This window comes from Lemur catta, chromosome 19 (assembly GCF_020740605.2).
Source record: "Lemur catta isolate mLemCat1 chromosome 19, mLemCat1.pri, whole genome shotgun sequence".
In the NCBI taxonomy this organism is placed as follows: Eukaryota; Metazoa; Chordata; class Mammalia; order Primates; family Lemuridae; genus Lemur; species Lemur catta.
This window is the reverse complement of record NC_059146.1, coordinates 213,618-240,566: the sequence shown is the minus strand read 5'-3', so window position 1 is coordinate 240,566 and position 26,949 is coordinate 213,618. Positions and strand designations below refer to the sequence as shown.

Genomic DNA, 26,949 nt, shown 5'->3' with positions numbered 1-26,949 from the left:
CCCGGGCCGTCCCCGTTCACCCTCTTAGTGACTCCTGCGGGTTCCATGTGCTAGCCGCCCCCCCCAACCCCGAGCCAGCCCCCCGCAGGGAAAGCGGCCAGACCTGGGTTTTCTGGGTGTTCAGGCTCCTTTGTAGGAGTCACTCACTCACTTTAGGTAACCTGTTCATTCCTGCAGTCTGCCAAGGACCAGGGCGCTGAGTGCCCCCAAATACACAGAAAACAGCCTTTCTTTAAAAATAATGTTTAAGTCTAGGGAATTCTAAATATAGTCTGTGTGAAATGATTACCAGAAAAAAATTATAGAAAATGCCTTCCTTGCTCCCTACTTAACACTTACATAGTGAAAAAGTGAAAATCATTGTTAGACTATCAGGACGTAGAATCCTCTCCCTCCACTTGGAATCTGGGCATCTTGGTGATCAATCAGTTGTTCAGCGAAACCTCTAAATAGTGACACCATAAAATAACCACACACACACGCACACAGACACACACACATTCTCCCAAGGAGCAAAGTCATTTTCTAACTCTGAAAATGTTTCTCAAGCCTACCTAATTCTTTATACAGTAAATGCTTTGTACTTTTTTTTTTTGAGATAAGGTCTTGCTCTGTTTCCCAGGCTAGAGTGCCGTGGCCTCAGCCTATAGCTCACAGCAACCTCAAACTCCTGGGCTCAAGCGATCCTCCTGCCTCAGCCTCCCAAGTAGCTGGGACTTACAGGTGTGCACCACCATGCCTGGTTCATTTTTGTATTTTTTTGTAGAGATGAGGTCTTGCTATGTTGCTCAGGCCTGTCTGAACTCCTGACCTCAAGCAATCCTCCCACTTTGCCTCCCAAAGTGCTAGGATTACAGGAGTGAGCAAAATATTTTGTATTTGATAGCAATATGTGTGTGTTTGTATATAATTCTGAGTTCTCTGTTTATTTTAACTTTTTATTTTCAAATACCTATAGATTTACAGAAAAATTGTAAAGATTGTGTTTCCATATATCCTTCATCTAACTTTCTCTCTGAACATCTTCATGATCATGGTAGGTTGATCACAGCTCAGAAATTAATATTGATGACATGTGATTAACTAAGCACTTACTCACACTTTCCCACTAAGGTCTTTTCCTGTTTCAGGACCCAGTCTGGGACGCTGTGGTCAGGCCGTGAGCTCTCTGAAACTCATTGCACATGTTCCTTTCCATAATTCTCAGGTTTATCATTCTTTCATTATAATATTCCGTGTAATTACTGGTACCACAGTCTGTCTAGCACCTTAGTCAGGAGCCATTTCTATACTACAGAGCAGAGCTGCAGCTTCATAAAAATACGTGATTTTTTTTTTTTTTTTTTTTTTTTTTTTTTTTTTAATTACTGCTTGGGTGTAGGTTCCTACAACTGGTGTTACCAGGTCAAAGGCTGTCAGTTTTACGGCTTCTGTCACTTATTGCAAAATTGCTCTCCAGAAAGCCTGCGGCAGCCTGTGCTGCCAGCAGTGAGATTCTAGAATGTTCTTCTCTGGCCGCATCCCCGTTGACTCTGGGCTTTGTCATTTTTATTTGTTTGTCTTAGTTTTATCACATGTGAGCTACAACCCCATAGTTTTAAAATTTCCCCCTTAATGAATGGTTATAGAATAGGACATTTGCTGTGAAAACTCTGGGTTTCTGTCCATTCTTGGCCATTTTTTCTAGGCATGTTTAAAACAATTTTTACTTTGGCGTAATTTTAGATTGATGGAGAAGTTGGAAAGATAGTCCCAAGTTCCTGTCTCTCCCTCACCCGTTCCCCCTAATGTGACGTCTGACAAGGCCACCGTGCATTTGCCGACACTAAGAAACCGACGTGGGCACGAAACTGCTCGCTAAACACTTGGTTCTGGTTGTACCAGTTTTTCTCCGAACGTCCCTTTTCTGTTACAGGGTCTATTCTGAATCCCGCGTTGCGCTTAGGCCTGTGCGCTTTTAAATTCAGAGCTGTCTGCCGCTGGAACCTCAGACGCTTCTCTCTCATCCTGTCTTTCTCTGTCTGTTTTGTGTCACCTCTCCACGTGAAAAGGCTCTGAAAATTTCAGTCTCCTGTTGTGGGTGGTCGTCCTCCGTGCCCGCGTGTCTGGAAGGCGAGTCCCTGGCACGTCCGGGGGGCCGGCAGTTGCCCCCCTGTCCCCATCTGTCCTCGGTGCTCGCCCTCCGTGAGCAGCTTCTCCAGAATCCGATTTTAGCCCCTTTCCCACAGCACATGGCTGACTAAATGCTGAACATTAGGATGAAAACCGGTTACGATCAAATTGTGGAAACCGTGATGCTTTGAGAAACACCTGCCCTCCCCTGTCTTTTGTCACCTGTGCGGATGGCTGTGAGGCGTGGACGCCACCTGGTGGAGTGCAGTGGGGATGACGCCCACGTCCCCTTGGAATCCGAGTTACTCAGAGCTGGAGGTGACGTTCAGGACCTCGAGGTCGTCCTCGCACAGGTGGAGCAGGTGGGTCCCGGGCTGCACAGGTGGTTGGTGAGGACGCACCTGGCAGGTGTCTCCTGAGCCTCTGGCCCTCCCCCGCCGTCTCTGTCTCTGTGCGTCCAGCTGTTTCCAGGTATGGTGAGGACGGGTTCTTGTGCTGCTGTAGAACATTGTGCTTTGAAGTTCGCAGTCAGGGAGATGAGTGAGGCAGGTCATACTGTCCCACGCTTTGAATTCTCTGGGTTTCAGCTTTCCCATCTGTCACGGAAACATGCCATCGAATTAGAAGCCACTTCTGGTGCTGAGAAATGTTCAGACTCGGGATGAAACGGTTCAGTCTGATGTGTGCTCGGGTCTGGAGTAGGAAAGTGCTGTGAACCAGGCGGCCCCCCTCTCCTGCACCGCTCCCCGCGTGTGCGTGTCCCCTGCCGGGCACCGCGAGTTTTCCTGCAAACACGGGCGTTAGAGCTGCTTTCCCAGACTGCAGGCCTGAGCCCGATGCTTGGAGCCCTCGCAGTAACTTGTCTGATCCTGCAGCTGGTACCAGGCGGAACTGGGAGTCGAGCTCACGTGTGTTTGACTGCAAAGCCCAAGCAAGCGCCACGCCCACCTGCTCCCGGTCGTCGCTCCTTCCGTGTGAAGATCCCTTTGGCAGCCGGGAATTTGGGATTGAGGAGCGGAGTTGTTGGAGTCAGGAATGGGGGAGCAGAGTGGAAGGTCATGGCTTGAGGACAGACACCACCTCCTCACCCTCATCCATGCCCACGTGGCCTCAGCCTCTGCAGGGCCCCTGAGGCCACACCCTGGTTCAGTTGTTCTGGGGTGGGAAAGGGGTTGCGTTTCCAAGCTTGCAGGTGATGCAGCATCACCCAAGACTGACGGTCTACAGACGACACTGAATAACAATACTCTGAAGTTTGAAACCTGATTTAAAAAAAGGAACCATCATTTTAGTGCATCTTCTGCGGGGAAGTCAGCACCGTCTTCCTGCACAACCTGCCGGCTCGGTTACCGCCATTTGCAGCCAGTTAGTTCTCAGCTGCTCAGGGATTTGGGGTCCAGGCACTGGGTTCTGTGAAAGCTTCGCTGTGTCCTTAGCCTTTTGTTACGAGCTGCCCCGGATGGAGAAGAAGGGGCAGGAGAGGGCACGAACCATCTGGTAGTAAGGTCTGATGGAGGAACTTTCTGAAATGAATGGTGAATGAATATGAAATTCTCATATTCATCTGTGAGCTGATTTGTCTGTGCTCTCCCTTGGCTCCTATCAGCATAGATTCTCATGGAGTGGTTGTTTTAGTGGCTGCTGGCCACGTTAGCACTCATAGATAAGCAGGAAGCAGTGGGAAGTGTCTTTCCTCATCCAGATTTACTTCTGGTCTGTGTAGCAAATTCATTGTCATTACTCAGCAGTTACGTGGGGTTTTACGGCTGCATGCAGTTCTTAGAACTGATTCCTCATGTGCTACAGGTTTCTTCTTTCAGAAATCCTGATCTGTGTGGGAGGTTTGGATTTGATTTGCATTGTTGATTCATTAATTGAGTGGAAGATATTTATTGAATGCTCAATGCTAAAGGAGCATGCGTGCTTAATGAGTGGTGTGATGGTCAAGAGCCCGGACTCTGCACTTGGCCGTCTGGGGCTCGAAGCCAGGCTCCGCTGCTCACTGGCTGGGTCACCTCGGGCAAGTTACTCAGCCTCCCCTGCCCCATGTGCAGAGTGAGGGTAATGGCAGTACCTACCCTCACACGGCTCTTGCAGGCGTGGAGCTGACATATCATAGACATACAATATACGTCAAGTGCTTGCAGCAGGCCCTCACACATAGCAAGCATTAGCCGTTAGTGTTAACACCATTCCCGCTACAAGGAGGAATCGATATGGCCCCCCACTGTCCTCGAAGAGCAGACGACAGACGGGCAAATTCAGTGCGAGAGCTGAGCTGCTGCGTCAGGAATGCAGGAGGCGTCCGCCCTGGCTGGAGGACGGGGCAGCCTGTGGTTTCCGGGAGGAGATGGTGCCCAGGCTGCTGAGTGCGCTTAGATTGTGAGGGACTCAGTGATTCTCTCCCCTCCCCCGTCCTCTTCAATAAACACGAGTGGGGAGCTCTGGAGATGATTTTGTATGTAAATTTGTGTTCATTTTCAGCAGATGCTTTTGGGAACAGATTTAAGATGGGGTCCATCTGTGTTTGTCCAGTGCTGTGGCTAACATTGTTTCTGTTATCTGTTTCTATGTACGATGCACCAAACTACACCAGACTTGGTGACTTAAAACAGTCGTCTGTTTTGCTCATGATTTTATGGGTTTGGGAATTGGGGTGGGTTCGGGGGTGCAGTTCCTTCCCGGTCCAGCTGGGGACGGTGGGGGCTGGAGGACCCATTTCCAAGACGGCGTCTTCCCAAAAGTGCCCAGGGGCCCGGGGCTCCTCTTCCTCCTCCTCCCCATCCCACCCTCCAGGGCCTCTCTGTGTGGCTCGGGCTCCTCCCGGCAGGGGGGTCTGGGTGGCAGTTGTGCCCTTGTCTGGAGTCTGGCTTCCAGGATGCAGGACGCCGAAGCCACCAGAGATGGCTCTTCCTGGCAGTGGCACCACGTCACGTCCACCGTTTTCTGTGGTCAGATCAGGGAGGAGAAACACGCTCCCTCCTGACTGGAAGACGGGCAAGTTCGTGTCGCCAGGAGGATGTAGGATGCAGCAGGTGTCGTCCCCGCGGTTCGGTCATTCACAATAAAAACCTTCACGAAGGGCGGCAGATACCAACATGCCTGAATCAGGAAAGCAAGTCCCAGAGCCCGGGACGGACGTGCCCAGTCCTGGAAGAACGTGACCGTCCTCTCATGCCTGGCTTTCAGGTTGGCATTCACAGGTTGGCATTCACAGGGGAAATAAAGATCATCTCTTTAAGCCTTGGAGGAAGTGGAAGGAGCAGAGAGCCGCAAAGCCATCTGCCCAAGCACGTGGGGCTGACGCCAGGCTCTCCCACCCTGGTCCGGACACTCACTGCCACTGGCTCGGCTGTTCGTTTGCCTGCTGGCCCGGAGGACGGCTTTTGTGTTTCTAGAATTGTTTTCCTCCTTTCATTTGCCAGCACGGCCAAGCGTCATGCTGTGTTCCTGGCAGAACCACGGCTTCCTCTCCCTCATTAACTTCTGGTCACTGCACTTGCCCAGATGAGCAGTCGAGGAATTGGCAGCCACGTGTGAGCCCCGAGTTTTTCAGGGCGCTGCCGAAACAAGATGCGTCGTTGTCCGGCCGTTGGCAGCTGTGCCCTGTGGTGGGCAGATGCTGCAAAGGCGAATTGAGGGGGGGGCGACTTCCCTCTTCCCTGGGGGGAGTGAGCCGGCGGTGGTGGCAGCAGTGGTCACCCCGAGAGGGTTGGGCAGCAGGTGTGTGAACCTGCCCTGGCGGGATCCTGGCAGAGAGTTCCGGGCTGTGAATCGTCGCGGCCCTGAGCAGCCCCAGGCAGAAGCAGCCACGTGTGTCCGCCCAGCAAGTCCGTCCAGGAAGGGCTGATGACAGTCACACCCTGAACCATCACTCTTGTTTGTGCTTTTGGTTAAGAGCTATCGAAGAATGAGCATGAATCAAAGTGCAATTGTTGGATTTTTTTGTTTTCAAATTTTGAAAAAATATTTTAAAAGGCAAGTTACTTGACCAAATATTTTGAGCTTTTCTAAAGCATCACTTCGTGGAGTTCAAGGAAAAGTGCTGGTGGCCGGGCGCAGTTCATGCCTGTAATCCCAGCACTCTGGAAGGCCAAGGCAAGAAAATCGCTGGAGGTCAGACCAGCCTGAGCAAGAGCGAGACCCCGTCTCTACCAAAAATAGACAAAATTAGCCAGGTATGGTGGTGCCTGTAGTTCCAGCTACTCGGGAGGCTGAGGGAGGAGGATCACTTGAGCTCAGGAGTTTGAGGCTGCTGTGAGCTGAGACCCTGTCTCCAAAAAAAAAAAAAAAAGGAGAGAGAAGTGGTGGCTATAACGTTGGTGGCCGCGCGGGGGCAGCAGCGAGCCGTGCAGGCTGCGCGTTCTCCGTGGCCGAGCTCAGCTCCCCAGAGGCCTGTTTCCTCCTCCTCTGGCCACGTGGAGTGGTGGTGAAGCTTCTCAAAGCAGAAACTCAATTAAAACAGTAGCAGGATTGCACAAGGAAAAGGATTTTAAATGAATTCGTTATAATAATATAGTTCAAGCTCTTTTTTTTCCCCCGATGAGCATGAGAAAATGATATTCTTAATGAGCTGTAGTGAGGTTGGGTGATTCACATTTTTTAGCCAGAGATGAGACTCTTGATTTTTAGTGAGCTCATTTAGATTGAAATCCGTGTGTTCTTGGACTCAAGGAACAAAAGGCCAGTATTAGTTTTTTACCTTATTGTTAGTGAACTCCTCCGAGTATTCGTTGTTGCAGAATTTGTCGTGGGCAGCGATGGACGGGGGAAGTGTGTTCCTGACTTGTGGGTGTGAGAGTCTGCGACCCGCCCGCGGAGACTGGCGTCCTCGGGCTCTCCGGGGTCAGAACCACTGAGACGCTCCACTGATCACGGCTCCTGCTGATCTTTTATGACTTGCAGTATTTAAAGGTTCTGTTGACCTTGACCCCCATTTCCACTTGGGCACATCAGCGTACCCTGTCCAAGCCAGTTTCCATGCCAGAGGCAAAATCCACTGGAATTTCAGTTAGGGTAATTATATAATTTATCATCTAACCCAGGACACTTTTAGGAGTGAAAGGGGGTGCTGTTAATACTTTTGTAGACGCCAGAACTGTAGGGGAAGGTTGGGGCCTGTGGTCACCCTAAGTGCCAATCTTCCGTTCCCTCGATGACTCTGGTGGAGATTTACACGGTGCCGTGTTCATTTGCTCATCATTCAGCAGCTGTTACTGTTTCTCATACGCTGAGTTCTCTACCTCACTGAAAACCCTCTGTGGAAATGATTATTACTATTCCCGCTTTTACAAATGAAAGAAATTGGAACTTAGTAAATAACTGGCCCAGGGTCAGGGGACGGTAGATGCTGAGACTGGAATCCAGGCTGCTCCTACTGATGAGCTGTGAACGCTCCAAACGGCACTGAGGTCCCTGTTTCCTGAGCCTGCTTCGTGGGCAGAGCCGTCCCACCTCCCTGCGGTGACAGCTCAGGCGCAGAGCAGAGCGGGTAAGTGGGGCGCAGACGCCAAACTACCCTGGCTGGAGTCTAGGCCCACAACTTCACTTGCTTTGTGCTTCGCTCAGTTTGCTCATCTCTAAAATGGGTGCAGTGACCTGGTGTTGGAGAAAAGGGTTGAGGTGAGGATTAACTGAGTTAACGCCTTTGACGTTTGCACAGAGGTGGTCGGTGACAGGGTTGAAATGGCCCGTGGGGACCTCGGCTGGGACATGGCGGTTTTGCCAACCGGGGCCTGTGCTGGGAGCCAGCGTGGAGGAGGAGGAGGAGGAGTCAGTGAGCGGCAGGTGCTGCCTGAGTAGAACACGCCGGTGCTTGGGGGCTAAGACTGTGAAGTTCTGAGTTTTAGTGCAACAGGGTGTTGGGTGGTGCCCCTGTGGCGTGTCCGGTGCGTCCACCTGGAGAGACGTGGTCTGCGGCTGAGAAAGTGGAGCTGCAGAGGGGCAGGGGGGCCCACCGAGGCACGGCAGCCCCGGGGCCTCCCCTCCCCCCGGGGGCAGGTCCTGCGGCGAGTGCCGGTGAAGCGTGATGGACCCACCCCGATCCTCGCCCGCGGGTTGGCCCTGGGTGGGTGCTCAGGCTGCTCTCTCCTCTGCCTGTTCCCGTGGACAAGACGCCGCGTGTGTGGTCGTGGCTCGGCCACGGAGGGGGCCACGCAGCCCTCGTGTCTAAGCCGTGAGGACCTGTGTGCTGTTTGCTTAAGTGGACTGTTTGTCTTTGGTGTTTTGGTGGGTTTTTCCCCCTAAAAAAGTGTGACTAGCAAATCAGGAAGGAGGCGCTCGGTCTGATCCGGAAGCTGGGATTGGGGGCTGGCTGGGGAGGGTTGAACTAGACTGTGTGTGACGCTCTAAGCACTTCGCTGCCGTCCTTCATTGTGTTCCAAGTCCACTTGTGGGAGCCTTGCAGGCTGCTGCCCAAGAGCCCGTCTGTTGGCCCCCAAAGCAGCACAGCTCCGTGCCAGCCCCCTGTCCTGGGGAGGCAGCCTCTGCTGCTGGTGCAGGTCGGACGGGACCGTGGCGCGGGAGCCCTGCAGGGCCGGGGCCACGGGGACGAGAGCGAGACCCAGCTCGGGCCGTGCGGCTGCCTGGCCGTTCCCAGCAGGGCAGAAGCTGCGGCCAGGTTGGCCTCACGTACCACGGATGTTTTTTCTTTTTCATCTTTGGTTTTTTACTTGTCATAATAAGCATGTAATGCTTTCTAATGAAATTAAAGAAAAAAATAGAAGAACAGAACTTTAAAAAAGAAGACGAGAGGCATGATCTCAAATGGATTATCTCCAAGTGAGAAAAGAATAAACAGTATTTGTGCTTTACAGTCAGACAATCCATCAGTTCTACGGGCATTTCAGGATTTGGTGCTAATCATGAATTCTGTAGGACCTCAGACCTGTTTCTCACTGTGAGTTCACATCTTTCCCCATTTTCCTCCCTTTCGGGGCATTAGAGAAAGCATTTTGCTACGTTGTCATCAGAAACAAGCAGCTGACACATACTTAATAATTCACTTTGTCTGCTTTGTTTTTCTAGGTGCTTAACAAGTGACAGACCTGGGGTTGCATTTCTCACTATTAGAAACACCGCCTAATATTAGATGCGGAGAGCTTAGAAATCCCTGCACCCGTCAGCCCTGCGGCTTTCCTTCTGGTGATCTTTTTTAGGCGAAACGTCTGGACACAAATACACAAGTCGGGCAATAAGACACTCATCACTACGTTTTTTTTTTAAATAGCGGGAAAAGGCCACAGTTTGATTTTCCAACAACCGTGGGTTTGGTAACTGAGTGAAGGGGTTGGGCGTGACGAGGCAGCCACACACGTGGAGCGCGGGCCCTGTGTCTGCCCAGGGCCCTGGTGTGCATCGAGACGGGGCGGCCGGGCGGCAAGTGACCTGTCCCCGGCCGTGTCTTGCAGCGCTTCGCGGTGCGCTCCCTGGGCTGGGTGGAGATGGCAGAGGAGGACCTCGCCCCCGGGAAGAGCAGCGTGGCCGTCAACAACTGCATCCGGCAGCTGTCCTACTGCAAAAACGACATCCGGGACACCGTGGGCATCTGGGGAGAGGTGAGTGGGGCCCGGGGGGCGAAGGGTGGGTTTGTGGGCGTCCACCTGCGTTTCAGGAGACCCCACAGCACAGAGAGACACGGTCCTGGGGGCTCTGGGGGTTTCCCAGGTGCGTTTTCCCGGGAAGGCGGGAAGGGCCGCCGGGTGCACCGCGTGGTCGGCCCCCGCACCCTGCCGATCTCAGCGGGGATGGGGACCTGCAAGGGCACATGGCCCAGCAGCCAAGTGATGAGGCGTAGCCCGGTTCTCTGAGTCCCCAGGGGCCCGTGGGTGAACATTAGGGGCCAGAACTTCCCTAAACACGTGTGCAAAATCGGGTGTGCCCGTCTGTGAGTGCAGTTTTCTGGGAAGAAGACCCGTGTTCTCAGAGGGGAAGGCGTGATTTCCACTCACGCGTGCGCACGCACACACACACACACACACACACACACACACACGTGTTCATGCCCCTGCCCAAAACGTTGACGAATTATCCTTTAATAGCGCATTTGTCTTCATTTGCAGCCTGAAACTCAACAGTGTACATGAGTTATGGACTAGATACCTATACATTCTCTCTCATTTTCAACAAAGTGATTCCATTTTGAAATGTTAGTTGAAATGATTTCAGGAACGAGATAAGTACAAATGCCAAATCTGTATGAAAGTCACATCCAACAGGAAAAGCCGTGTCCCGCTGTGCTCTGCGCTCTGTAGCACAGGCACACTGGGGGCATCCGGGAAGAGCCTGTCCGTGGGCATGCTCAGCTGCACCTGCCCGTTAGGCAGCGCTGGTGGGAGGGTTGCCTCTCAACCGGGCTGTTGGGGACTCTGCTCATGTGTCCTCCTAGCACCGCGTCATGCTGGGAGGTAGGTCCCCAAGCCTTTCTGTGGTGGAGTCTGTCCACCCTAAGCTGGTGCTGAAATGACCTGCCAGGCAGACTCCTAGCCCCCAGGCATGGGGGGGCAGCTGGAAGAGTTTTCTCCTGTGGCATCACCTCCCTCCCAACACCCAGGCCTATTTTTCCTGCCAAATTATCCAACTGTATTCTTTCTCCTTTAGTCCAAAATGCTATTCCTCCAAAAGAACAATTCTCAGCCAGGATTTAGAAGGAAGGTGGTTGTGATTTTTACTAACATGTGAATGGCTGACATTTGGAGGTGCCGTAGGTCTGAGGCAGCCTCTGGGCTCCGTGGAATCTGCGTAGCCACAACAGTCTGCACGAGCTGTGTTTGCTGCCAGTGCTTTCATCATAAACAGAGAGCTCGGCTGCTCTTTGGGGAGATTTGAGATCACACTGGATCCCAGCTGTCGGCACTGGCCACAGCTCCAGCGTTGGCCGGCAGAGGCCCTGAGACACCATCCTTGCCACCCTGATCCCCGGAGCTGCGTTCATTCCGAGAATCTTTCATGGGAGCCTAAAACATCATTCTCAGAATCTATACTAAACCTGGCGCAGTGGCTCACGCCTGTAATCCCATCACTTTGGGAGGCCAAGGCGGGAGAATTGCTTGAGGCCAGGAGTTTGAGAATAGCCTGGGCAACATAACAAGACCCCATCTCTAAAAGAAATGTTTAAATTCGCCAGGTGGGGTGGTGCACACCAGAGTCCCCTGCACTCGGGCGGCTGAGGCAGGATAATCGCTGGAGCCCAGGAGTTCGGGGCTGCAGTGAGCCACGATCACGCCACTGCGCTCCAGCCTGGGTGACAGAGTGAGATCCTGTCTCCAAAAAACAAAATGACAACTACACCACAGAGCGATTTATCGGTCTCATTTGGGATCTGAAGACCTTCCCGGGAGCCTCACTGTTCCGCCCGGCTGAGTCTTCCACCTGGGCTACCGTGCAGCTGTGCACAGATGTGTAGTGATTTCTAGAAACTACGCCTGAGGGCTCGCAGGGAGCAGAGTTGAGCAGTCCAGTGTTCCTGCCTTCGGAGAGCCAACACACGTGGGCAGGCGGGACAGCCAAGCAGGAGGGGAGGGGCTTGGGCACCAGCCCGGGTCGCTGTCACCACAGTGCCCGTGACAGGTTCTGTGTCGGACCTCGAGCGAGCCACTCTGCCTTGAAGCCTCAGTTTCCTCACCTGCTGAGTGGAGGTGACAACCCAAGCTCTCACAGGGCCATTCCGAGCACAGAGTGTGACATCCTAGATGTAATGCACAGTCACACAGATGGCAGCTGTCCTGAGTGCCGAGATGCGTCACAGAGCTGCGTGTGCTGCTTGCTGGTCACGCAGGATGCGTGTGACAGTGGAGACGGCATCGGGGCCTGGGAAGGCCGAGGGGCAGGGACGGGTTGTGGGATTTCGAAGGGCGTGGGGGTCAGTGCCGACCAGATTCCCCAGGGAACTCCCGTAGCCTTTCGTCTTAAAGACTCACGAGTGTAAATAATTAAAAACGAGAGCAGGCCGGAAAGCGGGGCAGGGACACATCTCGAAGACTCAGAGAGGGAGAGAGGAATCGGGTATGTGAGGGGCTGTGAGAGATCTATGAATATTTTAGTCCAGAAAGGATGTTTCTCTCTTAGAAAAACAAGTTACAGCCCCAGAGGTGATGTCTTTCGGTGCTTGACGTGGCGTCCTAGGTGGTCACAAACCCGGGGAGGGTGTCGGCCTTGGAGGGAGACAGCCTGCTTTCTCGTTGGCCCCAGGGCAAGGACATGGACCTGGTCCTGGAGAACGAGCTGCTGAGCCTGGTGGACCCCATGGACCGCTCCGTGCTGCACGCCCAGCCCATCGTGAGCATCCGCGTGTGGGGCGTGGGCCGCGACAACGGCCGGTGAGTCCCGGTGCCCGGTGTGACCAGCACCACGGGGGGGCTCGAGGCATTTCAGGGAACCCAGCGCTAGACCGTAGACTCTGCTTGGAAACGTTAGATTTAAAGCGCGTCCCTCCTTCCTCCTCCTGCCTCTTGACCCCCCTCCAAGCCGCCTCCCTCCTCCTTTCTGGGCCTCACACCTTCCGTGAACTCGGGGTCCCCCCCCAAGTTCTGCGTCCCCTCCTGGTCACCCTCGTTCCACGGCATTGCAGCCCACCCAGGCAGTCTGAACCCGTTTCCCTCTTCCCTGTGGTCTTTTTCAGTCAATTCAGCTTCATTCAGTGGCTTCCCGGCGTCTCAGACGCCCCCACCCCCACCCCCGCCGTCCTGTCCACCGAGGGCTCCCCGACCGGGGAGGCTGTAGGGCCTTTAATCGTGAGCCTGGAGCACTAAATTGTGGTCCTCAGGGGGTTCTGGGGCTTGGGACTGGCTAAACGTTTTCAACACTTGAAAGGTCTGGTTGTATCAAAATTCTACTCGATACGTGTCTTTCTGAAATGCTAAAGATCTGTTATTTATAAGAAATCCTTCTTACTTAGATGTATTGGGAATTTTCTGTTCTCCAGGATGATTGGAAACAAGGAAGTTCTGATTTTCAAGCACATTCTAGCTAATAAAGTAGTGGTTATCACAGACATCATGCTTGGAGACCAGTAGTTAAGTAACTGGGCTACATTAAATGCGATTAATTCTTAAATTATGGTCAATGTTTGGCAATTCTGAAGGTGCCGGAGGATCTTGTACCTGGTGTTTAGGGACCCGCTGTAGGATGATTAGTTGTTGCTCTATTGAAGATGGACCAGAGCTTTGCAAAAGCAGGCGAGAATCTCAGATGACAGACAGCTGTCGCGGGCTCGTGGTTCTGTTCCTGGGCCTTCTGGTTTTTACTGTGTCCCATGTTCCTCTCCCTCTGGGGGCTCTCCGTTGGCTCATCTCAGCCTCTGTCGGCCAGGGCTGGGCGTTAGTGCATCTGATTCAGTTCCCGGCCCTAAACCAGAAGGGAAGGGCTGCTGGCTACGCAGTCGTCAGTCAGAGAGCGAGCGTCTACGCTGGAAGCAGACGTGAGAAATGGTCTGCAAAGGGGCTGCAATGTTCTCCGACTGCTGGTTAGAAGATGAACCGCTCTGGGGGTGTAGCTGCATCTTCGAGCTTTTTGCAACAGAATGATGAGGGGCGACAGCCGGTCCAGAGGCTTTGGGGGACGGGTTGGGGGCTCACGCCGGTCATTCATTGCTCGCGGGGGCTGTAACATTGGACTCGATGTGTCGACGTGAATTGCTTAATTTTAGGAGGGAAATACCTGATGCTGTTTGGTCGTCATCAAAGACCTTTAGCTTTGGTGGACGGAGCTGCACGTGAGATGCGAGATCCTTTCCTGGTTCCTGTCCTCCAGGTTGTTTTTATTTTAAGGCAGGAGCCGAGGTGGAGGTCACGGCACACGTGCACGGCGAGATGAGGGTGGGTTTTCTCACGGTCAGGCCACCAGTGGATTTTAGTGAGGGGATTTTCAGCTCAACCCAACTCTTTAAAGTGAGGCCAAACACTACATGTCCGGAGAGAAACAAATGATTCAAACTGCAGTTGACAAAATTATTCAAGCTCTCTGAGCCTCAGTTTTCCTTGTCTGTGAAATGGGCATCATGGTAAGGACCACAGCATGTGTGTGCGTGTGCGTGTACACAGTGCCCGGGACATGGCACGTGCTTGATGAGCATTAGCTCTGGGTCTCTAGAGCTACGTGCTGGCAGATGCAGCTGCTTTGCACGGCCTCATTTCAGAGACAGGACCGGTCAGGGAGGAGGCAGAGCTCAGGGAGGCTTCAGGGACAATTTTTCGTGGGATGTAGAGGGAGCGAGGCTGCCCTGCAAACAGAGCAGGAAGAGCCTCCACCCACCCCCACAATGAGATCAGGGTAAATTAGGTTACATCGCCTCGGTGATGGTTTTGAAATGTGGGCTGGATTACTCGTGTTTTTAAATCACTTCTTACTCTCACTCAGTGTTAGCAGATAAACGTGATTTGGAAATACACCCAGGGATCCACACAGGCTGTCGGGACCCCACCAAGACCTCGGGATTGCGGGGGCCTCCAGCGGCGTTGCTTTTGGAACCCGTAACCCGTAAATTTAGAAAGTATATTTGCCAGTGAGAGGTTCTGTTTCTTCCTGTTCGTCCCCTGGGTTTTCAGTCCCTGGAAGAAGGGGCCTTTGTACTCCTGCGGGTTTTTTTTTTTTTAGCTTTCCCTTGCTTTTTATTTCTTTTCTTTTTTTTTTTTTAACAGCAATTTACAAGAGCAAATTCAATTTGTAATGCTGCAAGGGAAAGGGTTTTCATTTTGCATGAATAAAACATAAAAGTGTTTCATTTTGCTTGCGAAAACCGGCCCATTTCGCATTCTCTTTTGTAACTTTCCTTGCTCAGAGAGTGGAGTCTCTTAGGGGATTTCTAGATGTGGGTAAAATGAACAAGAAAAATTTGTAGTAGAACAGACTTGAAGGGCATAAAATCTTTCTTAAAATCGAGAGTGCTTCACTGAGCCGTGTAATTTCAGACTTTATCAAAGTATTTTGGGTTCAGCATTTTCGTGAGACTTTGAAGTGATTTTGATTTGCTCTGAAGAAATTCCTGTGGAGTGAGTTCACTCTGCGTGGGGAGGTGACGGCAGTGACACCCCCCCCAGCCCCAAGGTTGAACTGGGGAGACCCCTCGTGAGTGGCACACGAGTGACAGTCCCATCAGACGTTGGTCCTCCGCGGGGCCTGGCTGTTGCCCAGGGGGGCCGGAGTTTCCTCTTCTCCTCGAGAGCTGTTTCCTGGAGCCCTTCGTTGCCTGCACAGCCGGGGCTCAGGCTCCTGCCAGGCCACTGCTCTTCCGACGGGCCAAGGCCTTGTCTCCAGGCTGAGGGTGCGGGACCTGCCTCGTGTGCTACGTCCTGTCCACGTCCCGCCGGCCACACCCAAGCACAGGAGCTCTGGGAAATGGGGCCTCGAGTTGGGCAGTGACTGGGCTAAACTGCTAGTGCCTGACAGTCTGCAAACAAACCCCTCAAGTTATCAGCCGCCTGGCCTGTCACTTCCTGCGCCGGTTTCATTAAAGCCACTGCCCGGCTGCAGACCCGCCGCTCCCCGCTCTGCTGTGCGACCAGGGCTGGACTCTGCAGACCCTGCGTCCGCTCCGCGCGCCGACGGCCGGCTGGGCTGAGAGGGGGGACCTGCTGCTTCCTTTGCTTCCTGTTTCTGTGAGCACCAGAAACCTCTTCACCTCAGTCGCGTCAGTGCCTGATCCAGCCTGCGGTCCCGCACTCACAGGGACGCAGAGCCAGCTCCGTGGCTCACAGGAATGCAGAGCCGGCTCCATCACACCCTTCCCAGAGGCCGGACACCAGCAGCATGTCCCCACAAGCCCTCCCAGAGGTGGGAAGGGACACCAGCAGCATGTCCCCACAAGCCCTCCCAGAGGTGGGAAGGGACACCAGCAGCATGTCCCCGCAAGCCCCCCCAGAGGTTGGGGAGGGACACCAGCAGCATGTCCCCGCAAGCCCTCCCAGAGGTGGGAAGGGACGCCAGCAGCAGGGTCCCCGCAAGCCCCCCCAGAGGTTGGAGGTTTGGCTCCAGCGGCTCCTCCTCCAAGCTCTGAGTTTTGATAACTCCAACCTCTTCCCGTCGTCCCCTGGATCCTACAGGTCACAGCCCCTCTTGGGATTGCCACCGCTGTGGCGGCTTCTTCGTGGTCTCTTTTGCCGCCTCAGTGACTCGTTGCGATTCTCTCTGGCTGGTCTCTGCGGAAACACCTGCTGTGGGCTCTGCCTCCCGGCTGGTCGTCCCTGACCAGCACCCACCGAAGGTGGCAGCCCCCTGCACGGCACAGGGGACGCGCCTGCCGCAGGGACGGCATCGGGAACGCTCGTCTGGGCCAGCGGGTGCGGCTGTTCTGCGTTGCTACCCGCTTTTTGGGTGACACAGTAGCACCTGTGCCAAGGAGACTTCCTTCCCACGTATGTGGAATTCGTCAGTGACAAAGGGCATTTCTGCTCTAGGTGACAGAGATTCAGAAATAATGGGCCTCTTGGTTTCTGAGCCGCTCTGGGTGTCGCGTCTGCGTGGCCGCCGAGTCTTTCCCAGGCCTGGTTTGGGGCTCTGTGCGTGGGAGGCAGAGAGTCCTGACAACACCGAGCAGGGGCTCCTCTGAGCAGACAGCAGTGAAAGAGTGACGGGATTGCGAGATCCGCGGAGGGAAGTTGAAGCAGGGAAGTGCCGTCCTGCCTCGGGGACAGGCGTCTTCGGGAGAGCAGTAATTCCTTCCCTGCACCACGTGTTATCGTGACCTCTGGAGCTAATTTCTTTCTAATGCAGCCCGTGATAAGCGGAGGCATCGGGATTTACTCGGCTGTTTTGCTGACTTAGACCGTGGTGTGCTTCATCCCCCGTTAATCACGGCCGATGCTCGCTGTACTCTCAGCGTGGAATGACCGTTAAGGAAAGACGCTGCGAGAGGTCATCCCAGAACAGTCCTCAGAGGAACGTGTGAGGCGTCTGCGGTGGTCCTGTCCCTGTTGGTGACTCTACGAGGACGACAGGTTCTCTGAGATGGACATCATCTGTTTCGGCTGCTCCGGCCCCGTGAGCAGCCCGTGTTCCCGTGTGCAGCCCATGTTCCCGTGAGCAGCCCGTGTTCCCGTGTGCAGCCCGTGTTCCCGTGAGCGTGTTCAGCACCAGCCAGGGCAGTGCAGGGGCCTGAGGCTCTCGTGTCGAGAGAGACCGGAACATTCTGGTGATGACGCTGCTCAGCTACAGGGATTCTCTGTCCATTCTCAGAGCACCGTGATCTTCCTGGAACACTTGGGGCTTTCCAAGAATAGAAGAGAGTAGTTTTAATGGACAAGCAGCCCAACAACCCACGTAAACATGGACGTGTCTTTGAGAGCAGAGAAAGTTGTCGCCGCGGTAACCCGGAGCCTCGCCCAGTCCGCGGCAGGATGGGGCTGCAGCCCCCACGCTCTGTGCACAGGCTGTCGTCTTGAGCCTTTTTACTCAAACACCGTCAGCTGGGAACGTCTGGCTTCCCTGTGAGCCCAGTGACTGACGACATACACTTGACTTCCTCCACCCCGTTCTCCGGAAACAGGACACCTGCCTCCAGGTCGTTTGGGTCAGGAAAGACGGTACTTATGGGAAAGAAGCAGGAATTGTGCTGCCAACTCCGGGTGACACCCGGCCCCTTCATTTTACTGCGAATGTTCTGCACATTGTAGTTTGAGGGCCACAGACCCGGGTGCTGCTTTGATGTCCACAGCGATGACACTCGGTGATGCAGAGGGGTGTTTCCATGTGGTCTCACATATTCAGGGATCTGTCAGGGCTTCCCTTACCCTAAGTTCAGGGTGAGTTTGAAGTGGCTTCTGGGTTCAAAGCTGTTTTTGTCTTTGAGGCAATATAAAGATCTTTGCAGACGGTACTTAAGAATAATTCCAATTCATACTTCCATATTCTCTAGTAGCATGTTTTCGAGCAGCAAATTGCAGTGTTGTTTTAATAACGAGTTAGCAGTGTGAACAATGCTATGACAATCCTGTGACTTTCTTGTTTGATGTTTACACTCATCTAATCAAACTGAGATTGGATTATGGCTACTGCACGTTATGCCGTTATTTTCCCTTTAAATGCAGGTCTGAAGGAAGCAATTGATTTTTCTGTGCTACTTGGGGACATTGTAGGTTACTGGTATGCATTTTGAATTTTCAATTAGGTTTGTATGAAGGAGAGAAAGATTAGTGGTTGGGTTTGTTGGGGTTTTTCTTTAAGTATTATGTAAATAAACTGCAATGTTTCATTCTAATTAGGAAGTCAAATGCCTTTTCAAAGTTCGGCAATCTGGTTTCTACTTTTATTTAAAGCATGTCAGATTTTTAAAGTGGATAATAATTTTGAGGAATGTTTTTATTTTTAGAAAGGAAAAAAATAATAGAAGACTCTTATAACAGTTACTACGGTAACAGCTATCTTATTTATCAGGGATGAGCTGTAATACATACCAGAATTTCACACATAATGAGCCTGTCTTTCCATAAACAAAACCTGTTTTTAGAAATTGCCTTCGTCCTGCAGACGCCTTCTGTGTCTCTGTTCCCTGCGAGCACCACACCCAGCACTGCGGGCTCCGACAGGTCCTCGAGGAAAACAAGTGCCATCAGCACCGCTGGCTGCTGCGAAGGCAGCGTGAGGGGCCGGAGGACACACAGGCCGGGGTGCAGGCAGGGACACTCTCGTGGAAGGGGCGACCTCTGAGCTGGGCCTTCACTCATCAGTAGGAGTTTGCAAAATGGAAAGTCTTTAAATTGTAAAGGTATTGCATGCTGATTACATGGTCATTTTAAGAATACCTACAGGCTGGGTGCGGTGGCTCAAGCCTGTAATCCTAGCACTCTGGGAGGCTGAGGAGGGAGGATCATTTGAGCTCAGGAGTTCGAGACCAGCCTGAGCAAGAGCAAGACCCTGTCTCTACTAGAAATAGAAGGATTGTGGGTGTCCATATCTGTGATTTTTTTTTTTTGTAGCGGACAGGCGTGGCTGCTGTGAGAGTAGCCTGTTGGAGACAGGAGCGGAAGGAGGGAGACGTTTGAAAGACTCCCGCAGGCTCCAGTGGGACAACGTGGTGGCTGGGGCCCTGAGTCGAGAGGGGGACGAGTTTGAGAGCAGCAGGAGGTGGGGTTGGCAGGACTGACAAGCACGACTTCCTGCCTGCAGACCCTCAGCTGTCATGCTGTGCTGTCGCCCTGTGGGCATCCGGCCCCCATCTGATGTGTTGCTGCCTCCTGCCATAAGCGGAGAATCAGATAACCAAACTCATCAGAATCATGCGCAAGGAGGGGGCAGCAGCCTTTGAAGGGGGGACAGGCACAATCCTGTGACATCGTTGCATGTCTCTGGCTTGGTGACGTCTGTTCTGGCTGCTGAACCCCAAGTCCCAAACCCTCCTGCAGCCCCACGTCCAGCCTGGGCTGTGTTCCGAGCAGCTGTGGTTGTCAGAGCAGTCGGCTGTTCGTAACTCTGGTGAATAATTGAGGTGTTACTGGTCATAGATTCAGATAGACCCTGCGTTAAACCCGCCCCTCCCTAGAAAGGCAACGGTGAGGCAGAAAAGCCTGATACAAAGTTGTCAGCGCGGAGCCTGGCACTTAGGAGGAGCTTCATAAATGTTGAATGAGTGAGTAGATGTCTGATCCTCTTTTAAAAACATGAGCATTGAAAGCAGTTTCCTGTGCTCCCATAGTGTGTTTTACCAACCCAGACAAGACAACTCCCTTGATTTTCCATGTGTGGTTCCTGTTTTCTGGTCCTTCCTCTGTAAACAAAACAAAAAACAGTATATGGAACTTAGCAGAAAAGATGGCCAATATCCCCTGCGTGTTTCAGTTTGTTAGTCGGTCACATAACGTTTTCTTGCCCAGAAACAATTGGAAAGAGGAAGTTCTTTCAGCGCACAGAATATAGTCAGCAGGGGACCTTGGATTTCCCTTTAAAACTCCTGTTTTGGCCTGTGGCTGCCCAGCGCTCGCGTTTCAAATGCTGGCACTTAGCCAAGTGGGCACTTCCGCTTCCGTGCGGGGGGAGGGGCTGTCCGCTGGAGGGGACAGTGTCGGGTCGCGGGGTGACTGGGCTTCAAGTCGGCTGGGGACAGAAGGCGCCCCAGGCGAGGCGGGAGCCACAAAGGGCTGTGGGCTGCGCTGCCGTTGCCGCTCCGTGTAACGGGCGGGAAACCTGCGGAAAACACCTTCCAAGTTTGCTGCCTTTCGAAAGCCAATTGTTCTGGTTTCTCGGACCGCGGTTTGCTGTCGCCTCGTCGCGGCGCCGCGCGGACCTGCGGTGGGTTCCGATGGCCCCGCGCCCCCCGCGCCCCAGGTCCCTCCTGGAAGCCGGAACCCGGGCCTGGAGCATCGACTCCGAAGAGGTTCAGGCCAAGTTCCGAGAGTCCAAAAAGGGGGTGTGTGTCGGTGGGGGGGGGTCCTCTCTGCGCGCCCTGGGCCCGGCCCTCGCCGCTGGGGGCACCTGGTGGGGCACCTGGCGGGGCGGGGCCTCCGGGGCTGCCAACGGGCGGTGGCGGGGCGGGGCCCGGGGGGCGCGGGGTGGGGCGGGGCCTCTGGCAGCCAATGGGCGGTGGGCGGGGCCTCTGGCAGCCAATGGGCGGGGATCCGCGGCTGCTAACAGGCGGTGGGCGGGGCGGGGCCTCTGGCAGCCAGTGGGCGGGACGGGGCTGGGGCGTGGGGGCGCGGGGTGGGGCGGGGCCTCTGGCAGCCAATGGGCGGTGGGAGGGCCGAGGCTTCTGTGGCAGCCAATGGGCGGTGGGAGGGGCGAGGCTTCTGTGGCAGCCAATGGGCGGTGGGCGAGGCTTCTGTGGCAGCCAATGGGCGGTGGGCGGGGCAGGGGGCGCGGGCGCCGCTCGCTGCAACTCGGGCCCGGGGGACGCGGGAGCGGCCACGACAGCGACCATGAGCCGCCGCACTCGGGGCATCGCCCCGCCCGGGCGGCCGGAAGACGAAGGTGGGAAGTCGGCGGGGACGGCGGCGCCTTTGTCGCAGGTGCGTTCGGGGGACGGAGCCCGCGGGACAAGGTGCGCCCTCCCCGCCCGGGAGCCTGGTCTCGGGCTGGCGGCGCCGGGCGGGTCTTTGCGTCTCGTCGGTGCGTGGGGGGCGGGGGGGCCCGCGGAGGCCAGGTCGCGGGCGCGGGACCGTCTGTGGCTGTCGCCGGGCTGCACCGCCGTCCGTGCTGTCGCCGGTGTCGCACGGTTGAGCGACTGAGCACGTTCGTCTCTCCGTCCCGGGTTAATCCGCATTCACATTCACATCTCGTCTACGCCAGGAGCGAAATGCACCGCGGGGGGGTGGTGATCCAGGATTTGCATTAAAAGCAATATTCTTTGGTGCAGAAAGACTGCGTTTCCAGATAATTTTAGTGACATAACTTAGAATATCGGTGTGACTTCCATGTGAGAAAATGTCTCAAATTCCCAAAAGGTAGAAACGCAGCCAACTTAGCACGTGTCCGCTCGTGGCATTGAAAAAGTAGTGTTTTTGAAAACAAAAACACGATAAATATTGCTTACAGTGCTCGATTAGGTTCCTGGGGACGCTGTGCCTTTTCCGTCTGTCACTGTTCCCTGTTCCAGTGTCGTCTCCCGAGTCCCCTGTTAACGTGTGGCCGTGAGTCTCCATCACCGCCCTGGGTGGGAGGAGGCGGCGACCTCGTTAGTCTCTTTCCTTCTTTTTATAACTTGCAGCTGCGGCCGGGCTGTGACATGCCGTGAGTGGGGTCTGCCTGCTTTCCCCGCGGTTCTCTTTGGGGTTTGCTCAGACCGCTGAGCAGTCGGTCCCGCCTCCAGCCTCGCTGTGACACAATTGCGGTTTGTAAGTTTCTTCCTGAAGTTCACATCTTGGCTAGGGCCTTTGGATACTTGCTTTCTGAAAGGAATTACTACGTGTTCTGAGGCCTTTTCTAAGGAATCAGAAGCAGAATGTTTCGTAAGAAAAACAGCCTTAAATCTATGCTTGTAAATTGTGTCCATGTATAAGTCATCGATAGCTGTGTTGTCCAAAATGGAATGTGAATTAAACACTTAAGGGAGGAAAGACTTTCCACAGAGGATCAGCCAGTATCACCAGAGAAGTTGCCATGGCTCTTAGCTCAGTGGTGAGGACCCCATTTTCTAACAACTGGCACGTTTTTGAGTTCTCCCTGGCTTTTCAGCAAGGAGATAATTTGTTTACCAAGTGTTTGTGGAACACCTGCTCTGTCCTGGGCATCGGCGCTGGTGGTTGAGTGGAGAACACAGCAGCTACCTTCTTGCTTCCCTGGCGCCCACGCTGTGCTGGGGTGGGGCCCGAGCCGGGCCCTCGGAACCACAGCGTGTCTGGGAAGCCGTGTGGATGAACAGGCATGTCCAGTGGAGTCTTGTGCGCTTGGTCATTTTTCTAAGATAGTTTTGCCCTTCGATGCTATGACTGTCCTTCTCACCTGGCTGGCAGATCTGTAAGCATTTTTATTTGTTCTGGCATAAAAATAAAGGATCAAACTAGAAAAGAAGACAGGTTTAAGCCTTAATCTATGTGGAATTATTCTACCCTTGCTCCCAGTTTTGTAAGGAACATTGATAATTGGGTTTGAAGTTGTTCATGTCACATTGTTCATCTCACATGCACCATGCTCTGTGGTTCCAACAACTGATCTCCTGCAAATAAAACATGTTCTGTATGTATTTCAAATCAGGGAGAGTTAACATTTTCATAACTTTGCAGGATATTCACTGAACCTTGTGGGAGCTTGAGAAGCTATTTCTGTATGTCTGTAAAATAGAAAAACAAAATATTTAGTTTCTGATGGGATTTTCTTCCCCCTTTGTCTAGCTACAGAATTGTGAACTTGAAAGCTTATGGCATCTCTGTCAGAGAACTTTGGTTTCGAAACCAACTGTAGTTTGGTTTTGCAAAAAAATGTATTGGCGCAAAAAATATTCCTTCTGCAGTCGGTATTTTGAGCAGACGGGAGGGGCAGAAGTGACGGGGACTGCCCGCCTTCCTGATCTGGAAGCCTGGACTGGTTACCCTACTGCGTGTGAGCTTGTCTGGGGATGAATAAATTATGACGGTTGAAATAATCATGATGCTGGAGAAGCCGCAGCCAGGAGCACAGCTGACGACGGGGCCGCGTTGGCCTGATTCTGTCAGGTCGAGGCAGGCATCTGTTTGCCAGGTTACCCGAAAATGCTGCTTTCGAGGATTCTGGTGTGTTCTGTGTTTTTGTCCCTTCCACCCCTTAAAACATTCCAAGAGTCAGAGCCTGCTAATGGCCTTTTTGGAATAAAAGGGCTGGGGTGGAGGTGCACATGGATGCTGTTTCACATGTCGGGCATCCAGGTAAGAGTTGAGTTGAATGAAGGATTTTTTGGTACTAGAGCATTGGCAAATTGGAAAAGCTCTTATTCCTGTGTCTCAGTGGCATAGTTTCTAGCCAGCCCTGGGATTTGTCACCTGTAACAAGAATTATTCCACCATCTCAGCCGGTCACAGGGACCCGTGCTTGGTTGACGCTCGGCTGTTACCATCTTGAAAAGGAATTTTTCAACAGGGAGCTTTACATTTTCGTTTGGCGCTGGGCTCGGTAGATTATGTAACCAGTGGTCTTCCACATTGTGTGTTGCACCCCTGAATGAGACCATCTCTGGAGCAGGGGCTGGCAAACCTTTCCTGTGAGAGGCCAGATATTGAATATTTGAGGCTCCACGGGCCGTGTGTCCTCTGCAGCTGCTCGGCTTCTCAGCTGTGGCACAAAAGCAGCCATAGCCTGAGCCTGAGCACACGGATGTGGATGTGTCCAGTGACTCTCATTTGCAAAACAGTCACGGGGCTTCCTTGTCGGTCAGAATTTGCCAATCCCTGATCTAAGGGACCTGAGTGGCTCCACAGTGACAATTGAAATAGGGTCATTTGGAAGGAAGACAGCCCTTTGGCCAGGTTTGTGGTGTGCTAAACACCAGTCCCCAAAGAGAATTCCTGGAGAAGGTCAGGCTGTTTTGGGTATTGCCACACTTGAGCCCCTTCTTTAAGATGGTATATTTATTCTAGTTGTCAAATATGAACAAAAACAGTAATAGGAAGTCAAATTCAAATAGTAAAAACGGTGTTATCAAGCTAGGCATGATGGCATGATCCTATAGTCCCGGCTACTGGGGAAGCTGACGCAGGAGGATTGCTTGAGCCTTGGAGTTCGAGACCAGCCTGGGCAACATAGTGGGACCCTCTCTCTACAAAAAATAAAATATTAGCCTGGCGTGGTGGCATGTGCCAGTAGTCCCGGCTGCTTGGGAGACTGAGGCAGGAGGATCCCTGAGGAGTTTGAGGTTACTGTGAGCTAGGCTGACGCCACTACACTCCAGCCTAGGCAACACAGGGAGACTCTGTCTCCAAAAAAAGAAAAGTGAATTCCTGCCATGATACCCTGGGCATCTGGGGCCTCATCCTGCAGCTCTGCCTCAGCAGGTGTGAGGTGTGTTGTCTGGGGTCCTTCCCTAAATGGTAGGCGAAGGTTTATTTCCCTTAGAGTACAAACACAGAGAAAATTATCTGAGGATAAATCTTGATAGAAATCAATATACAAGGGAAATTTATATATCGATTTTTTTTTTTTTTTTTCAGGAGCAGAGGGGGTGTTTTCTATTTAGACAAATGTTCCAAAGAAGGAACCTAGTTAGGGGCTCTGGAAACATCCTTGTTATTTCTGCTGAAAATGATCAGACTATAGATTTGCTTTGCTTTTAAATAGAGTCTCAAGAGATTAATAATCTCCTTGGAGCTATATGTTTTATTAACATTACTTCAGATGCCACGAAAACAACATGAACTGAAGTCATTGTAAAAGTGCCGTCGGTGACGAACAACAGCAGGGGAGAAATGCAGCTGGCTGCCCTCAGGTGCTCACTGCCGTGAGCAGAGGGTCCTCCTGTGCCCCAGTTAGTTATTCATTTATTCAGAAATACTTGCTGATGCCCACCACGTGCACGGCAGTGACACTCAAACAGGCAGAAAGGCTCCTGCTAACGAGGACGGAGGACAAATGGATAAGCAGGTGGCTTCTGGCGGCTGTGAGTGTTCACAGTGGCTGGGGGTTCCCAGGGGTCTTCTCGAGACGGAGGGATCAGAAGGACCTGGGGACTGAGCAGTGGGGCAGCAGGCACAGGGGTCCCCTGCGGGGACAGGCATGTGCGCGTCACAGCAGAGGGTCCTGCTAGGCTGCAGGCAGGGCGTGGGGGGCTGTGAGCAGGGGCAGTGGGAGAGCTGGCTGTTGTACTGAGGATGGAGGAGGACAGTTTGAACCAAGCACAGCACTTAATTCTGTCACAGCTTCTGCAGTGCTGGAACCAGAGTCCAGCGGGACAGAGAGGAGAGGAGAGCAGGGGCCACCCCTCCAGCAAGGCCGGGGTCCTGAGGACGGGGCCGGCTGCTGGGGGGAGGGAGGGAGGGAGGCCCAGGTGCCCCGGACCACGTGGCAGGGAGGGCCCAGCCCGCAGACCTGTCTGTGGAGCCAGGGCCTGCCAGCCTGCCAGCCGTGGGGCAGGTTAAGGTGGATCCCTGAACCTCAGGTTCCTCATTAGCGACAGGAGAGTCGTGACGCTTCCCCTGCCGGGGTTGTCGTGTGTCTTGGCGACATGCGCACCAGGAACTGGCTGGGTGGGATCCACCATTGCTTGGTTAGTAATCAGCCTTCCTCGTGCTGACATCTAATTTTCTCTAGGTCTTGTTGAGTTTACAGAATGTCAGGAATAGTTACGTCTACACGGAAGTTAACAAAAATTAAATTAAGGCCAAATGCATTGGCTTTCTGTGTTATCCACCCTAGTATTCCTTCCAGCTGCACAAAGAAATGCCCTTGACAATCTAGAGATTGACTGAGGCTGTGCCCTACCCACAGGAGGCCTCCACGTGGCTGATCTGACTGGGTTTCCACGGGCGTCCTGCCTGTGCCCTTGCGGCTCTTCACACGCGGTAGCCACAGCCACAGCCACAGCCGCCGTCTGCTCGGTGTCAGTCCGGGAACCTCTCTGAGCTGTTGCTTTTCCTAGAGGAGCCTTTGGGGCAGACGATGTTCTGTTTTTGTTTTACCATCTGTCCTTCCAGAAAGGAAGCCAGCCCGTGGTTTCACCACTCAGGCGCGGCTCACGTAACTGTATCCCGTGGTTGTACCCCAAGCGTTACCATTTGAAGTTGAAACCAGAGCATGGGGTGAGTTGCCTCTCACTTGATAAATGTAAGTCGTGTGGGTATTCTTAATTCTCTTAGCTATTCAGAGAAGCAAGGGTTTTGTGTTTTATTTATCTGTGATGTAGCACAGACGAAAGCTGAAGCTTATTAATTCTTGCTGTCTTCAAAGATGGACTTTAAAAAATACTCATTTTCTGGGTTCTTTTAAATGTCCGTCTCCAACCCCCGCTAGGAAGCAGACTGGAAACTGTGGTGTCTTCGCTCCCTTGGCGTGAGGAAGGCCTTTGTGTAGGAGAATGTGCCTCGAATGTCAGTAACGGCTCGACTTCGAAGCCGGCTTTGCACTGGCTCGTGCTGGGCTCTGTCCCTTCCCGGTGCAGCTGGGCAGGATGGGGGGGCACCTGGGCAGGGGCAGGCGTTCCTGTCCCTGCTGCGTCCTGGGAAGGATGGGACTTTTCCCTGCGCTGGATTGTCTGAATGTCATTAGAAACCAGATGGTCAATTTGCATAAATCTCTGTATCATCTCAGCTCAGAGGCCTTTACCTGCAGGGCACAGATTGTGAAGGGGTCACTGCACCTTCCCAGTACCCCCCCCCAAAGTCATGCATCAAATTGTGAGTTCATGCACCTTTTTGTGGGGGGGCTGTTTTCACTGGATTCCAAAGGTGCCATCTGTGGTCCAGAGCAGGTGGGAACCTCTCCTTCCTCGTGGCTGTCCCCCCCACCACGCAGCGA

At 53.3% G+C, this 26,949-nt stretch overlaps 1 protein-coding gene across 11 annotated transcripts in view; it reads left to right on the top strand.

Annotated features, from left to right (window-relative positions):
* Window positions 1-26,949, top strand: part of APBB2 (amyloid beta precursor protein binding family B member 2) — a 187,571-nt gene that overhangs the window by 142,994 nt on the left and 17,628 nt on the right. For 9 of the 11 annotated variants that reach the window (XM_045531704.1, XM_045531712.1, XM_045531710.1 and 6 more), the window contains 2 exons: window positions 9,522-9,668; window positions 12,301-12,428. In XM_045531704.1, the coding sequence (XP_045387660.1) occupies window positions 9,522-9,668; window positions 12,301-12,428 (275 nt within the window). Of the gene's footprint in view, window positions 1-9,521; window positions 9,669-12,300; window positions 12,429-18,741; window positions 18,809-20,962; window positions 21,042-26,949 lie in introns of those variants that run through there. The other 2 variants (XM_045531714.1, XM_045531713.1) reach the window with 2 other exon arrangements.